The sequence below is a fragment of the Mytilus edulis genome, chromosome 11 (genome assembly GCF_963676685.1).
Source record: "Mytilus edulis chromosome 11, xbMytEdul2.2, whole genome shotgun sequence".
NCBI classification, from domain to species: Eukaryota; Metazoa; Mollusca; class Bivalvia; order Mytilida; family Mytilidae; genus Mytilus; species Mytilus edulis.
In genome coordinates this window covers 58,336,006-58,353,870 of record NC_092354.1, presented here as the reverse complement: position 1 = coordinate 58,353,870, position 17,865 = coordinate 58,336,006, and the positions used below count along the sequence as shown (strand labels likewise).

Below are 17,865 nucleotides of genomic sequence, written 5' to 3'. Positions count from 1 at the left end.
GTTTGCAATAGCATAAATTGTTCTAAATAATAAGGATGTTCTTATCACAAGCAGAAAACCCTAGCCGTATTTGGCACAACTTTTTTCAACTTTTGATCCTCAGTGCTGTACAATTTTGTACCCTTTTTTGACTTTCGAACTTTTATATCTGGGCGTCAATGGTAAGTTCTGTGTGGACGAGATGCGTTTTTGGTGTATTGAATTTTAAACCTGATGCCTTTTGTTATCTATTATTCATGTGTGTCTTTGCCTAATACGTTCTCCTATTTATTTGTATTGTAGTCCTGTAATATTACGTTGTCATTTCAATGTTATATTTAACATTGCCATTAAAGTGCGAGGTTTGGCATGCCACAAAACCAGGTTCAACCCACCATTTTTCTTTAAAAATATCCTGTACCAAGTCAGGAAAATGGCCATTGTTATATCATTGTTCGTTTCTGTGTGTGTAACATTTTTACGTTGTGTCGTTTGTTTTCTCTTATATTTAAGTGTGAATTCACATTACTATGAGACGTGTCACGGTACTTTTCTATCCCAAATTCATGTATTTGGTTTTGATGTTATATTTGTTATTCTCATCGGATTTTGTCTAATGCTTAGTCCGTTTCTGTGTGTGTTACATTTTAATATTGTGTCGTTGTTCTCCTCTTTTATCTAATGCGTTTCCCTCAGTTTTGGTTGTTACCCCGATTTTGTTTTTTGTCCATAGATTTACGAGTTTTGAACAGCGGTATACTACTGTTGCCTTTATTCATTGCCCTTTATAGTCATTTTTAACCATTTTTCATAAATCTTAGTAATCTTTTACAAAAATCTTCTCCTCTAAAACTACTAAGCCAAATTAAACCAAACTTGGCCACAATCATCATTGGGGAATCTAGTTTTCAAAATGTGTCCGGTGACCTTCCCAACCAACCAAGATGGCCACCATGGCTAAAAATAGAACATAGGAGTAAAATGCAGTTTTTTGCTTATATCACAAAAAAACAAAGCATTTAGAGCAAATCTGATGTGGGGGTAAAATTGTTTATTATGTCAAGATCTATCTGCCCTGAAATTTTCAGATCAATCGGACAATCCGTTATTAGGTTGCTGCCCCTGAATTGGTAATTTTAAGGAAATTTGTCTTTTTTATTATTATCTTGAATGTTATTATTGAAAGAGATAAACTGTAAACAGCAATAATGTACAGCAAAGTAAGACCTAAAAATAACTCAACATGACCAAAATGATCAATTGACCCCTAAGGAGTTATTGCCCTTTATAATCAATTTTTAACAATTTTCATAAAATTTGTAAATTTTCACTAACATTTTCCACTGAAACTACTGGGCCAAGTTCATTATAGATAGAGATAATTGTACGCAGCAAGAATGTTTAGTAAAGTAAGATCTACAAACACATCACCATCATAAAACACAATTTTGTCATGAATCCATCTGTGTCCTCTGTTTAATATTTCCCGTAGACCAAGGTGAGCGACACAGGCTCTTTAGCTAATTGGTTATCATTTTGAATATTATTATAGATAGAGATAAACTGTAAACAGCAATAATGTTGAGCAAAGTAAGATCTACAAATAAGTCAACATGACCAAAACGGTAAGTTGACCCCTTAAGGAGTTATTGCCCTTTATAGTCATTTTTAACCAGTTTTTCGTAAATTTTGTTCTTTTACAAAAATCTTCTCCTCTGAAACTACTGGCCTAATTTCAACCATACTTGGCCACAATTATCATTGAGGCATCTAGTTAAAAAAATGTGTGAGTTGACCTGGCCAACCAACAAAGATGGCCGCTATGGCTAAAAATAGAACATAGGGGGTAAAGTGTAGATTTTTGCTTATAACTCTAGATCTGAAACCAAATCATTTAGAGCAAATTGGACAAGGAGTTCACTTGTTAAGTCAAGATCTATTTGCCCTGAAATTTTCAGTTGAACCGGACAAATAGTTGTTGGGTTGCTGCCCCTTAATTGGTAAATTTAAAAGAAATTTTGCCGTTTTTGGTTATTATCGTGAATGTTATTATAGATAGAGATAAACTGTAAACAGCAATAATGTTCAGCAAAGTAAGATCTAAAGTTGTCCTCTTTATGAGTTATTGCCCTTTACAGTTAATTTTTAACAATTTTCATACATTTTGTAAATTTTGTAAATTTTATCAAAATATTTTACTCTGTAACTAATGGGCCAAGTTCATTATGGATAGAGATAATTGTAAGTAGCAAGAATGATCAGTAAAAGTAAGATCTACTAGATAGAGATATTTGTAAGTAGCAAGAATGATCAGTAAAGTACAAGATCTACAAACACATCACCATCACCAAAACATAAATTTGTCATTAATCCATTTGTCTTTTGTTTAATATGCACATAGACCAAGGTGAGCGACACAGGCTCTTAAGAGCCTCTAGTTTTGTCATATCGGGACCGTTTTTAGCTAATTATACGTTATGGGTTTTGCTCACTGTTGGAAAGTCAAACAGTGAAATATAGTTTCTTAAATCGGCTTCATTTCGATTCTGTTGGATAGTTTTCATATGCGCGAATGCTACAAATACTCATATGGTCTGGATTATATATAGATATAGGAAGATGTGGTATAAATGCCAATGAGACAACACTCCATCCAATCACAATGTTCAAAAGTAAACCATAAAAAAATTACTAGTGTAAAACAATGCAAACGGGAAAACCATAATCTATAAAAAATTACTAGTGTAAAACCATGCAAACGGGAAAACCATAATCTATAAAAAATTACTAGTGTAAAACCATGCAAACGGGAAAACCATAATCTATAAAAAATTACTAGTGTAAAACCATGCAAACGGGAAAACCATAATCTATAAAAAATTACTAGTGTAAAACCATGCAAACGGGAAAACCATAATCTATAAAAAATTACTAGTGTAAAACCATGCAAACGGGAAAACCATAATCTATAAAAAATTACTAGTGTAAAACCATGCAAACGGGAAAACCATAATCTATAAAAAATTACTAGTGTAAAACCATGCAAACGGGAAAACCATAATCTATAAAAAATTACTAGTGTAAAACCATGCAAACGGGAAAACCATAATCTATAAAAAATTACTAGTGTAAAACCATGCAAACGGGAAAACCATAATCTATAAAAAATTACTAGTGTAAAACCATGCAAACGGGAAAACCATAATCTATAAAAAATTACTAGTGTAAAACCATGCAAACGGGAAAACCATAATCTATATAAAAACGAGAAACGAGAAACACTTACACCTATGTATCACATAAACAAACTTTTGGGTTAATATGACTGTAAATAAAATTGGAGAAACAAAACAGATGGTGTTACACTTCTTTTTTTTGTGCTACGGCCCTTTGAAAAGACCCAATTTTGATGATTTTCCCATTTTTCACAAAATTTTGGGCTATATTATTATTAAGAAATTCACAATCAAACTTTTTTTTTTCATACTTTCGGTGAAGATGCATAAATATATTTCCATTCTCCATTCTATTAACTTAAAAAAAAAAAAACTATAGGTTCAAAATGTAGGTTTTAACATAAGAAAGTTTCATAAAATTTTGTAGCTCTTTCGGGTCAGACTTACCATGTTGTCAATTTTGTCAATTTGGAATTTTTCTCTCTTTAAAGAACAAAAGGCATATCATTTCAACTTCTTTGACATATTTTAATGATTGAAAAAATACATATGTTAGAAATTGGGAAAGAAAACATTTTTATGGGATTTCACCATAATTTTATTCCCCAGTCCGTATGGGGGGGGGGGGGGGGTCAATAGTTATATAACTAAAATATAATTGAATGAAAGATATATAAAAGCAAGCTGTTAGAAAGAGTTATGTTTCGCCTATTCAAGTCAACATATTAGTTTAAACAGTATTTATTAACAAAAATTTATAGCAATCAATCAGTACAATGCTACCTAAAAATCAAACATGGGATTTGGAAACAAGTTTGGAAAAACTTTTATAAATCCGTCTCCGTAACATATTACAAGCTTAACAATTGTTGACGCGGTTGACATGAATATGTCTCAATTCTGTCGCAGGCGAAACAAAATGGCCGGCATTTGCAATCCTTATTGGCCTTGTAGCATGTTAACGACACATACGCACAATGGAATTCAAGGTTGACGATAATCTCTAAACAAATACTTTGACAACCATAGCCAACCCTCGGTTGATTTAAATTCTCTTCATCTATCTATTAAAATCGTGTTTGGACGAATGCTTTGACAACTTGGCCAGACATTTGGTAACAACAGTATAATTCATTGATTTTTTAAATTTGATTTTAGCTACAAGTGGAAGTGTTTACATCAGATGGGGACGGAAAGATTGTCCGTCAAAGGGAACAGACATAGTTTATACAGGTAACATTTGTTAAAAACATGTGTAGGCCTCGGAGTTGTTATAGGATGCTGAAGTGAGATGTTCACGTTGACGTGTGATGGCCACGCTGCAGTGGGATAGTCCGTTCTTTGGTGTGCGATGGAGTCTATATACTACGCATGATGGATAGTTAAAAATATCTACCTTAGGTTAATGAGAGCTAGATTTTTTAAAAGTAATACATTTTGTAGATAATTATGCGTTTGTTAGTGTCCATGTACGACTATGTATGTTTTTTTCTATATTGGTTAGAGGTATAAAAGGAAGGCTAAGATCTTTCAAAACATGTTTAACCCCGCTGCAGTTTTGCGCCTGTCCTAAGTCAGGAGCTTCTGACCTTTTTAAGTCTTGTATGCTTTTTGTTAGTTAATTTATATGTTTTGGAGTTTAGTATGACGTCCATTATCACTGAACTAGTACACATTTTTGTTTAGGGGCCAGCTAAATCACACCTCCGGGTGCAGGATTTTCTTGCTGTGTTGAAGACCCAATGGTGGCCTCGGATGTTTTCCTGCTCTATTTTGGGGTGTTGTCCCTTGACACAATCCCCAATTTCATTCGCAAATTTATGTTCTTCGTACAGTTGCAAAAAATAAAGTTTATTTCATTTTATTTTTTTTTTTACATGTGGACATAGTTCTGCATTGATATATTATCTGTACTTTATTTCTCTCATTCCTTGTTTACCGTAATATCATAAACACGAAGAGTCCATTTAAGGTCCTGGTTGTACGATGAAGGACGCCTCCGGGTGCGGGAGTTTCTCGCTGCATTGAAGACCTATTGTTGGCCTTCGGCTGTTGTCTTCTCTATGGTCGGGTTGTTGTCTCTTGACACATTCCCCATTTCCATTCTCAATTTATTTGTATAGTCTATCGAACATCGTGGTAGCTATCAACAATATAGCGTCTCGATGCAACCAATAAAACAAACTTCAGCGTCAAACCATCCCACACCATCGTGACCCTCGCAGTTCGAAGTACCATCGATATTCAATATTCAATACATACATGTATATTCAATATTAGGTCAATGTTAGACAAATATATAAAATGTTATGTATTAGGCTTAGAAACTTCAAAATACTCATTCAAATGGTAAACACAAGTACAAAGTTGAAGACCATTACATTGTGTTATTCACTGGCTGTTTCTGTATTGGCACTGATATAGATTCAAGGTTTGCTGTATTAGCGTCGAGACCCGTAGGATCCAGGGCCAATACAAGTGACCGAAAATCTATACCAGTGCCAATACAGAAACAGTCAGTTCATAACACTTTTATTAAATGATTATAAAAAATAAAAAATAAAAACCGTAATCAATACAGGGGCAATACGGCTTTTTCCCGCTTTTTCCTGTATCGGCCCTGTTTTTTTCCGTATTGGCCCTGTTCGAAGAGCAACATTAAATCTTGATTTATATCGACAGTGGAACGTTTTCAGTATTGCACATGCTTATTTATTCGTATTCGGGCTTATTTGCTCATATATCATTTAATAAAGTGTAAAAACAATCCAAAAGTTTTTTTTTTCAATACAGCTCAATCCTTAGTTTGTCGAAGAATTCCCAGTTTTGTAGACATTAATTTACAGATATGACAATGTCAATTATATTTCATATCACACAGAAGTGTTGTTTTCTACTTATCAATCGATCTACATGTTATAAAAAGTTGAAAAAGGTTAATCGTTCGAGATGTTAATTTAATTTATCTCCTTGTAGAACTTGGTTATATGTTTTCGTATTTATTCCAATTTAAATGAATATATTGTCGCATTACGTATTCATCATTGGAATCGATTGATTGATTGATTGATTGATCGATTGACTATTTGATTGTTGGTGATAAACCCCACTTACAGTACTATATTGACTTTATCGTGGCGTTCAGTTTTTATTGATGGATGCAGCCAGTGTGCCCTAAAAGAACCCCTGTCATTCGTCTTTATTTTGAACCTTTACACCTACATATTTATTAATACTACTAATAATCATGATGTTTTTACTTTTTACGATTTTCTGGGACGATCTTTATCTACTGATTTATATTGATGGACACATTTAGCAACCAAACTAGTCAGTACATTAGGCTACTGTAACAGACGACATGTTGTAGTGTCCCCTCTGACTTGATATGATGGATATCTCTAATCATATAAAGGTCGGTTCATTAGGCTACAGACGACATTGATGTTGTAGTGTCACTTCTGACTCAATATGATGGATATCTCTAATCATATAAAGGTCAGTACATTAGGCTACAGACGACATGTTGTAGTGTCTCCCTTCTGACTTAATATGAAGGTACCTCTGGTCATATAAAGTTCTGTACATTAGGCTATAGACGACATGTTGAAGTGTCTATTCTGACTCAATATGATGGATATCTCTAGTCATATAAAGGAAAGAAAACAATATAAACCGTATTGGTCGCAACATTTTGTTTTAACATACTTAGTAACGTTATTTCATTATTTGTTTTTAACAGAACGTTGTTTCACTATTTAGTAGTGTGGTTTTCTTATATATCACATAATGATTCTCTGACAAGTTGATTCTCATTGTGTTCTTTAGTGGTCGGTAGAATTATTCGGTAGATTGATTGGTCTCTAGGATTGGTCTAGGATTGGTCGCCAGCTTGAGTCTGGTGATGGTTGATATTTTATGCAGTTATAATCAATAGTATATGTAATAAATAATTAAAGAAAAGTATATTAATACATTGGAGTATTGCAATTGTATTTAGGAATGGGAGCTGGTGGCAACTATGCAAATATTGGTAGGAATGCAAATCCTCTTTGCATACCCCATGATCCGGAAGTTGGACGAAAAAACACAGATGGAGCATTTGGAGCTGTCTTTGGAATGGAGTACCAGACAAACTCGTTTGGTAAACACATGAAAGGAAAGGACGTGCCATGCGCTGTTTGTCGCACAGAACGACCGACATTCTTAATGATCCCAGGACATACGCAGTGTAAAGATGGATGGACAAAAGAATACAGCGGGCATCTCATGTCCGGTCACTTCGGGCATGCTGGTTCATCGAACTACTTATGTGTAGATGGCGCTGCTGATACATTAGTAAATGGGACCCACAATGCATTGAGTGGATACCTGTTGTATGGAGTTATTTCCTACTGCACGTCACTTCATTGTCCACCATATAAACACAATACGTTGTTCAATTGTGTGGTGTGCTCGAAATAAAAACTTACCATTAGTTGTTTTCAAATTAGAATCAAAAGTCAATCAATAAGAGTTTAATTTTCTCTGTAAGTGACCCTTTTCTCTGTGTGTTGAACTATGGCACTATTCTAGCCATTTAGTCCATGTATTGAAAGGGTAAACGAATGGAATATATGTTTTGTGTAACATCTATATGACTCTTGTAAACAGTAGCTATAGTAGCAACGTCGTTCATAAGACACAATTTGTGGACGATAAAACAAATAAGAATAAACAACTGTGTTTATATAATGACTGGATCTGCACCTTAATCAATCAATTGTGTGGACTACACGCGAGTCTGGCGCACAGAATTATATCCTTGGTTTCTTTGATGATTGATTTTGCTACATGTATGCAATTGAATATTTATACACTAGATATAGAAATTAGAAAATTGGTAACTCTCCACATTAGACCAAATGACCATAGCTACTATAGGTCACTGTATTGCATCCAACAATGCGCAAAACCCGTACAGCCTAGTCAGTTTTAAAAGACCCCAAATGGACAGGCGTAAAACAACTTAAACGAGAAAACGAACGATTTGAATAATGTATAAAATAATGAACAAAAACAAATATGATTTAGAGCAACACTGACAACCACTGAACAACAAGCCCCTGCCTTGGGACAGGCACTTACATAATTGGACGGGGTTGAACTATATTCACATTAACACATAGAATGCAGAAATATACACCATGGGACATTGGGACTTTTGGCTGTTTTATGCTCTTTGGTTGGGTTGTTGTCTCTTTGACATATTCCCCATTTCCATTTCCATTCTCAATTTTATCCTTTTTATTTGTCTCATATTTTTTTTAAAAACATGGCTTTATAATATTATAAATGTTTTTATAATCACTTGTCTACTGATCAATGATGTCTGTTAACCTTTATTCTACAGAATTGTAATGCATAGAAAGCATGAAATATGTCATCAAGCTAAACAAAATACGCTTGTATAAAGCTTTAGTTACCATTTACATTATATATGTAACATCATCTAATTATAAAATATAAGCATCACACAGTGAAGGAGAATATGTCAGTCAAATTTTATTTTGAGCAAACACCGCAGTTAAAAATGTTGTTTTGTACATAAGTAGGACACTTCAGAGACCCACAATAAGTTTTGACTGGGAATATAGTATACCCATTTTCATTCTGAACCCCTCCTTTTAAAATCTCGGGTGAGTGATCCATACAAATATAATTTTTATAATGATGCTCCAGCATCGCCATGATGACCGGATGCTAGTATTCCCTTATGTTCCATGTTCCATCCTTTGTAGCAACTTGATTTTCAAGGCACCGTTACAGACTGATCCCGTTGGAGCTAAAACCAAATCAGCAATTAATTAAATGAAATAAATATAAATTTTATCAGACACATAAAACTATATATTCTATCTGCCCTCTTAAATTGGCATTTAAAACCAATGCATGTTAACCAAAATTGAAAAGAAATATATACAAAATTAAAATGTCAATTGTTCTTGAACAATTGAGAGGTCTTTCCTTTTGTAATGTAAAATACATGTTCCAATAGACGTCGAATGTACTGAAAAGCTTTAAAATACACTGAAAATCCTTTAAATTAGGTCAAAAATACATAATTCGCTATATAGGACTTGACCTTTGACCTTGTGACCTTTGTCAAGGTTATTAGTCCCCAATGTCATTGTAAAAGACCCCATGGGTCTAGGACTTTTTGTTCAAGAGTTTAGGCTAATTTTACCTTTTCAGAAACCGTTAACGGGGGTTATGCCCCTTAAGAATATGTCAAATACTTTCGGTCAAAATGTAAAAAAGATGTGCCTCAGTCACCTAAACATTTTTCACTGTTTACTATTTCTGTAAGTACAATCGTTTTTGAGATATCGACTAAAAAGTGGTAAGGTCAAAGTTCAAGGTCAACCTTAAAAAGCTTTAAAACACACTGAAAATGTTTAAAACACACTGAAAATCCTTTAAATTAGGTCAAAAACACATAATTCGCTATATAGGACATGACCTTGACCTTTGACCTTTTGACCTTTGTCAAGGTCATTAGTCCCCAATGTCATTGCTGAAGACCCCATGGGTCTAGGACCTTTGGTTATATAGTAAAAGCTGATTTTGTCTTTTCAGAAACCTAAATCAGGGGTTATGCCCCTTACAGAAAGGTCAAACCTCTTTGGTCAAAATGTAACAAAGTTGCGCCTTAATAACCCAAACATTTTCCACTATTCAAAACTTCTGTAAGTATAATGGTTTCTGAGATTATCCCATAACAAGGTGTTAGGTCAAAGGTCAAGGTCAACATACACATTTGACCTTGAGGTATTTTTGAAAGTCTCATGAATTGTTGATGAATGGTGAAGATCCTAGGTCTCTACGATTTACGGTTTCTGAGTTTTGGTGGTCCACCGACACCGGTTAATTTTCAAAGGGGCATAACCCTACCAATGAGTCGTTGAATCTTTTCGAATCAAATGTAACGAAGAACCGGGGTCTGGTCCTGAACAAATTTCACCCTTCGTTTTTTTTCTATCTATTACGGTTACGGTGTTGGAACGATAACAAGGTTTTTTGGTTTCGGAGGGATTACTCCGAACCGACAAAATATTTCGACTAACAGGGTGAGTTCCGGATAGGTATTCATGACACCGATACAAAGTGAGAACATGAAAGCGACACGTCTTACGGTTTAGGCTGCTAACTTCGTCAAAGTTTGGCGGAAAAAGAATAATAATAAACAGAAGAAATACAGTAAGGTCTTTCCTTATAGAAAAAGGAAAGACCTTAACAAGAAAAAACATTTTTAAAAACAGAGATACAGACGACAACTGACCAGCTTACTAAGACAGAAACCTTCTTTCTTTTGGGGTGGGGGAAGGGACTATGTTTTTTTGGAAAAAAAGTTGTTTCCAGGTTTTGGAGAACAATTATTTGTTTTTGACCCGCGAAAAAAAATTATGTTTGTTTCACCCTTAGCTGCCCCTATATGTAATGCTAAAATTGAAAGAAAAAAATTGTTTTCGACTAGTCGCCAAAAAAAAAGAAAGTTTGTCCGGAAACAAATCCATGGATATATTGACAATGGTTAATTGTGCTATCATTCACAAGGACTCTCTCATATAAAGTGTAATTATACATTGTCTAAAATATATTTGTGTGGATTCGAACCCTCACAATTCAGGTGTGTTTGGTAGCTATCTTCAATAACTAAGATTGTCAGTTTTTCTGTCGAAGATCGGTTGTTTTGGCATTCTCCATAAAAAAAAACCCTGATCGCTATGATTAAGGCAAAATCTACAAAAAAGGCGTTTAACACAAACAAAAATTTACTAAAATGCATTGTGAATGTGAATTGACTGATTTAAAAAATCTGCATTCATTTACCAGGCTATAGAATACGAATAAGAATACTTTACCTCACCAATTTCAGCCAATAAATAGAATGTTACATACAATAATTACAAATAAACACAAATAAACAAACACATGATAAATTATGTTTATGACATGTTACAGTTGCTTTCATAAATACTGATGAAATTCTCCTAACACACATTGTACCAGAATTATAATTTAATACGCCAGACGCGCGTTTCGTCTACACAAGCCTCATCAGTGACGCTCATATCAAAATAGTTATAAACATGATAAAGCCAAACAAGTTCAAAGTTGTTAACGTCACAAACAAGGCTTTATTTAGTCATATGCATTGACAAATAAGGTTTAGATTTATACTTTTACTTTAATTCGTAAAGTTAAACTAACTGCGGTGAATTAATTAAATGTATCCTTATAGATGTGTGTCTTCCTAATGACAAATACACAGACCGAACTAAATTGAGTGTTCCTGCATTTGATTTTAAGGTCAATGTGGTTTGTTCCCTTTGTTGTAACTTAGTTTGTAATTCAACAATTTCATATTGTAAACTTGGAATTATCTGCTTCATTTTCTGTATGGTTGATTTCAATCCTGGGATTTCTCGATATATCTGTTGGTTATCTGTAAATCGTAGATCTGTATAACTAAAACGTTTTGGCTAAAAGACTGTCATAATGATATATTATAACAATCAATAAGTATATAAAAAACCCTGCCATCAATTCTTTGTTTTACGAAGTGAGAGTATTTCTTATCTGTATATTGACATGTCGTTCAAAACAAAGATCGGTCCCTACAATATTTGTAATCTGAGATTAGACATGCACTGTGTGTCTTGTGAAATGACATTATATTGAATTATATTAAAAAAGGGAATGTTCACCTTTTATTTGTTTTCATTCAATCATTTTTGTTGCTTTGTATGGCCTTCTCTGTGAATATGTATGAAATATTTACACCTGGACTCGCAATTACATTTCGTTAAAGTCTTACCCAATAATTTGAATTTTGAGAAATAAATTATATTGACATTTATCTACAAAGGAGATATTCATATACTATTTGAATAAGTATAAATGGGATATATTGGGGAATACATTGATGGTGAAAATATTAAATCTGATGTTTATTGTATAGCTGTCGTTTCTGACAGGCGTGGATTGCACATTCATAATCTACTTGTTAATTAATTTCTGTGTGAAATGAAAAGTGGGATGTTATAACACAATGTTGACTACTGTTCCCCTTATTGACTTCTTTATCTATTATGTCTTTTTGTTTTGTTCACGCATCGTTGTGAATTGTCGTACAAATCAGGGGTTTAGTGAAAAAAACAGGTTCAATGCACCATTTTCGACATAAGAAAATACCGGTACCAAGTCAGGACTATGACAGATGTTATCCATTCGTATGATATGTTTGAGCTTTTAGTTTTACCATTTGATTAGGGACTTTCTGTTTAGAATTTACCTCGGAGTTCAGTATTTTTGCGATGTCTTTCGAAAACGGAATAACACATTTGTAGTCATTTGTTTCGGTACATATTCGATAATTTGACTTTAAAACATTTCACTTCGATCGTTGACGTTCCATACTAGGTCAGCAAAGCGTCGAAATCAGTAAAAAGTTGTTTATACAGTATGTTGAACCCTAAATCGCCTCCACTCTACATTAAATGTATGTGAAGTTTTAAAGTAAGGTACTGGTTTGAAACTGACATTATATCTGCATTGTATAAGTTCGTGAAATATATCAGACCTACATAGCCGGTACTTGGTAACTCGTTTTCAAAGTTGGTATAGTAGTGGTTTGCTGTGCCAAACATCCCGTTTTCTATCTCCGGCTAGTAGAATGATTAATTTGAAAGAAAAATAATAAAAATGTCAATTGCTTTTGTAATTCTGTGGCAGATAAATAATATGAATTTTGGGTACTGATGGTGGGATTTCTGTTACCATAAACATTAATTCTGTGTGTATTACTCCTATATCATGTAATATATGTTTGACTTTATTTTAATAGAACTTTTTTCGATGTCTTCTTATTTCTTAGTGCAACGTATTATTTCACACAAAACGAAGAACATCTTTGAACCACACCAACAGACGACAACAACTGAGCAACAAGCGACGGACTCGGACAGGTGCATACAAATGCAGCGGGTTTAAACGTTTTAACAGGCCCCACCTTAATCCTAATATGGGACAGTAGTGTCACATTGCAAAATAAAAAGACACACTATAAAATATCAATTGAAATAGTTTAACTTGATCAAAAAGACATTTAAACAAAGAGGACATACACTTAACGTATACGTGGGATCTATGACACACTATGAATACAATATTAAAACGTAAGTGCCAATATAACACAGACATTGGGTTACCCATGCATGAAAGCTACACGAACATAAACGTCATACTAGTGTATATTATCAAATTGAGAATGGAATTTGAGAACATGTCAAAGAGATAACAACCCGACCAAAAAGCAGACAACAGCCGAAGGCCACCAATGGTTCTTCAACGTAGGTGGTCCTCACTTGGCCCTTAATGAAATTGTATACTAGTTCAGAGAAAATGGACGTCAAACTGAACTCCAAAACATACAAATGTACTAAAATTTAAAAAGGCATACAAGACTAACAAAGGATAGAGGCTCCTGACTTGTTACAGGCGGAAAAATGCGGCGGGGTTAAACATGTTTTGTGATATATCAACCATTCCCCTATACCTCTAGCCAATGTAGAATAAAGACACACATAGCAATAAACACAGTTTAACTCAGTTTAAATGAAGTCCGAGTCCTATGTCAGAATAATATTATTTGTATATAAAACATATGCATTAAACAACCAATTTGAACATGTCAACAGAACTTTATTTAGTGCAAACAACGCAGTGGAAAATACTGTTTTGTACATAAGGAGGGCACTTGAGTGATCCACAATATGCTTTGACTGGGAATAAAGTATACCCATTTTCATCCTGAACACCTCCTTCTAAAACCTCTGGTGAGTGATCCACACAGATATATGATGATGCTCCAGCATCCGCATGATGACCAGATGCTAGAATTCCCTGATATTCCGTAGTCCACCCTTTGTAACAACTTAATTTTCCTGGTACCATCATGATAGATGTCCTGTGGATGGCCATGCAAACAGCACATGGAACATCTTTATCAAAATTATTGTTACCAAAAGCTGCATCGTTATATTCCATACCATACATCGTTGAGTAACCATTAGTAGAGCTAATAGGTCCAAGGTCGGGATCATGAGGTACACAAACTGGAGTCGCAGATCGTCCTTTATTGCCCATAAAACCTCCACCGCTTATACCTTTAAAATATTTGAAATGCATATATCACTTACAATAAACACATATACGTGTTCAATAGATATAAGTTCATTGGTGCTTTTGACATTTTGCTGAGTGCTATCATATATTTGCAGATTATTAATTTATGTAACCTTACATTATGCACATTTCTAATTTTAGCACTAGATTTCTGGCATTTTGTTTTATATAAACAAAAGATGTAATATTTGCCATTTGACATATCGTCGCTGGGCTTCTAAAATGTTGTAAATTACGATTTTTTCAAGAAAAAAATTTCTCACAAACAGGCTTTGAAAATTTTGGCGAAATGCATGCTTCCAAAATGTCGTATGTGAACTTGAACATTTTTGTAAATAGCAGTGAAATAAAAACGTTGACATTTCTGGATTAACCAAGAACTTAAATTATTTTTCCAGAAATAAAGAAATGTACAATTATTTTTTTCCCAAAACCATTCTACAACGATTTTCAAGTTTTCATACAACATTTTGGAAGCAAACTTTACTAACAACTGACATTGGCAATTTTGTAATATGTCTTATTTCACACATTTTGATTGGTCTAACTGTATGCTATTTTGTGATAACAAAGATTTCCTCCCGCCCAGACCATTGGTGTCAAAAAGTATTTTTAGCCAAAAAAGTCATATACGACATTTTAGAAGCCCAGCGACGATATTGTTTTATTGTGTATGGTAATTTGGAATGGTTTAGATGTGTTAACAATAAAGAAAACAGTGAATATTTACATAAGCGTTCATTCTAACATAAGGCAATTAGTTTTCAAAAAATATTCAATAGGAATTACACCAAACCTGTATAAACCAGTTCTGTTCCATTTCTTGTACACGTTTTCCTTCCCCATTGTGTATAGATTGAACCCGTTGGACCTTTAAAACAAAAATCAAATCTTCAAATCATCAACACATATCTCTATTTACACAACACGTGTGCCCATATGTTTGCATACAGAATAAAAAAGCTGATATGCTTATAATGTAATGACATGTACATTTTTAACAAAAGAATACAACTTAAACTTTCAACTTGATGACTTTTCAAGTTTTGTTTTTTTGTTTTTTTTTTGGCTTTTAGCAAGGACAAACAATTACATGCTAAGAAAACTAGAAGCTTGCATTAACAAAGGAAATGACAAATTGAAGCTTTCAGTGCCTTATGAGGTGTGATTTCTGTCATAAGGTCATTGCTTTGACTTCGTAAGTGCATCAAAAACATATGAACACTGGATTTAGTTAAACCTATATTTATGGATTGAAAATGTATAACAGATCAAAGCATGTTCCCTTAAGATTTAAAAAAAAAAGTAGATATGTTATCAATTCCAGTAAGACAACACAAAAAGAAGCTATCATCTATAAGTTATACACTCGGGGTCTAGGAAGGAAAAGCATTCGTATCATATAGCAAGATATTAAAGGCCCAGAAATTACAAAGAGACAAACGGCCTTATTTATACATAGATTAATAAACATATTAATCCTCCCCACATCTGGAACATTGGTATAAATGCACGTCACAATATCAAACTATACAACACGACAAACGAAAAACAAATACCACAATCAGGAAAAACTAAGATATATGATAATACCGACATACGTATTTAAAACATGGCTCTTAAGCTCTGAATTGTGCCGTCTGGCAAGAATGTGCGGGAATTAAACATACCGCCAACATTTTTTTGGATCACCTAATTCTTCAAAAACCATGTTTACAAAACAAACAATACAAAACTTAAGACAACAAACGACAATTAAGCAAACGAATTTCCGTTATATTAATCTTGACAACTTGAAGACTAACATCCGTCAAGAGCCGGTTTTAAACGAAAGATATACAGATTATTTATTGAAAAAAGAAGTAAGTCGTTACAAATATATTTAAAATGTTACCGTACTTGAGATGATCTTTTGTAGTTTAGTTTTCAAATCCATTTGCGCCTTTTCTCCTTGTTGTGACTTAGTTTGTAAGTTTGCAATTTCAGCCGACTTGGTGATTTGTAAATTTGCAAGTTCAGTCGTCTGTTGTTGTAACTTAGTCTTTAAAGTTGCAATTTCACCTGTCTGAATTTGTAAATTTGCAATTTTAATCGTCTGTTGTTGTAACTTAGTCTTTAAAGTTGCAATTTCAGCCGTCTTAATTTGTAAATTTGCTATTTCAATCTTCTGTTTCTGTATCAACGTAGACTGGGAAACTACAGTCTGTTTTATGTTCTCCATGGTTGATTTCAATGTCTGCATATCTCGGTGTAATTGTAAATTATCCGCATTATCAGGATCCGTTAGCAAAATACGTTTTTCGTCATGTTTCGCTAAGATACTTTTATAATAAAATACCAAATTAATCAGAATATATATGACAGTTCTGGCCATTATTTGTGTCTTGTATGCTATACACGATAACGGATTCTTATCTATATATTCGGTCATTCAAACTATATTTTTAGATTTTACATGCACTGCTTGCATGTCTTGTGGAATGACATTATATCATTTGCTTCCTTTTAAGTTCACCTGGCCCAAAGTGCCAAGTGATCTTTTCTCATCACTTGACGTCCGTCGTCTGTCGTCGTCCGTCGTCCGTCGTCGTCGTTAACTTTTACAAAAATCTTCCCTGAAACTACTTGGCCAAATTAAACCAAACTTGGACACAATCATCATTTGAGTATCTAGTTTAAAAATGTGTCCGGCGACCTGGCCAAATAATCTAGATGGCCGCCATGGCTAAAAATAGAACATAGGGATAAAATGTAGATTTTGGCTTATATCTCTGAAACCAAAGCATTTAGAGCATAGTTGACAAAGTAAAACTGTTTATCAAGTCACGATCGATCTGCTCTAAAATTTTGATGAATCGGACTAGTTGTTTGGTTGCTCCCCCTGAATTGGTAATTTTAAGGAAATTTTGCCGTTTTTTGTTATTATCTTGAATATTATTATAGATAGAGATAAACTGTACACACCAATAATGTTCAGAAATGTATGATCTACAAATAAGTCAACATGACCAAAATGGGCAATTTATCTCTTAAGGAGTTATTGCCCTTTATAGTTATTTTTTACCAATTTTTCGTTAATTTTTGTAATCTTTCAAAAAATCTTTTCCTCTGAAACTACTGGATCAAATTTTACCAAACTTGGTCACAATAATGCATGCAGTTCAAAAACTGTGTGCGGTGACCCAGCCAACCAATGAAGATGGCTGCCATGGCTAAAAATAGAACATAGGGGTAAAATGTAGATTTTGGCTTATGACTCTAAAACCAATGAACCAAAGCATTTAGAGCATATCGGACAAGGCGTTAAATTGTTTATCGAGTCAATATCTGTCTGCCCTGATGAATTAGATGAATTAGACAACTGATTGTTGGGTTGCTGCAACCCCCCCCCCCCCCACCATTTTGTACTTTTTAAAGAAAGTTTGCTGTTTTTTTGTTATTATCTTGAATACTGTTATAGATAGAGATAAACTGTACACAG

At 33.8% G+C, this 17,865-nt stretch overlaps 2 protein-coding genes across 2 annotated transcripts; one reads left to right on the top strand and one right to left on the bottom strand.

The window, feature by feature from the left end:
- Positions 1-7,157: 7,157 nt before the first annotated feature.
- On the top strand, positions 7,158-7,619 carry LOC139494425 (uncharacterized). The gene has a single exon (XM_071282588.1). The coding sequence runs from the start codon at positions 7,158-7,160 to the stop codon at positions 7,617-7,619; it is 462 nt and encodes a 153-aa protein (XP_071138689.1).
- Positions 7,620-13,880: 6,261 nt separating this feature from the next.
- Positions 13,881-16,749, bottom strand: LOC139494901 (short-chain collagen C4-like). Its single transcript, XM_071283041.1, has 3 exons — positions 16,284-16,749; positions 15,181-15,255; positions 13,881-14,365 (listed from the first exon to the last, which is right to left on the bottom strand). The coding sequence occupies exons 1-3, from the start codon at positions 16,624-16,626 to the stop codon at positions 13,902-13,904; spliced, it is 882 nt and encodes a 293-aa protein (XP_071139142.1). The 5' UTR covers positions 16,627-16,749; the 3' UTR covers positions 13,881-13,901.
- Between the last annotated feature and the right edge of the window lie 1,116 nt (positions 16,750-17,865).

Coding starts and splice junctions, on each gene's coding strand:
- LOC139494425 (XM_071282588.1), top strand. CDS start 7,158: ATGGGAGCTGGTGGCAACTATGCAAATATTGGTAGGAATGCAAATCCT.
- LOC139494901 (XM_071283041.1), bottom strand. CDS start 16,626: ATGCAGACATTGAAATCAACCATGGAGAACATAAAACAGACTGTAGTT. Junction 15,256..16,283: donor ACTACAAAAGATCATCTCAA/GTACGGTAACAT, acceptor TTTGTTTTAAAG/GTCCAACGGGTTCAATCTAT. Junction 14,366..15,180: donor AACAGAACTGGTTTATACAG/GTTTGGTGTAAT, acceptor AATATTTTAAAG/GTATAAGCGGTGGAGGTTTT.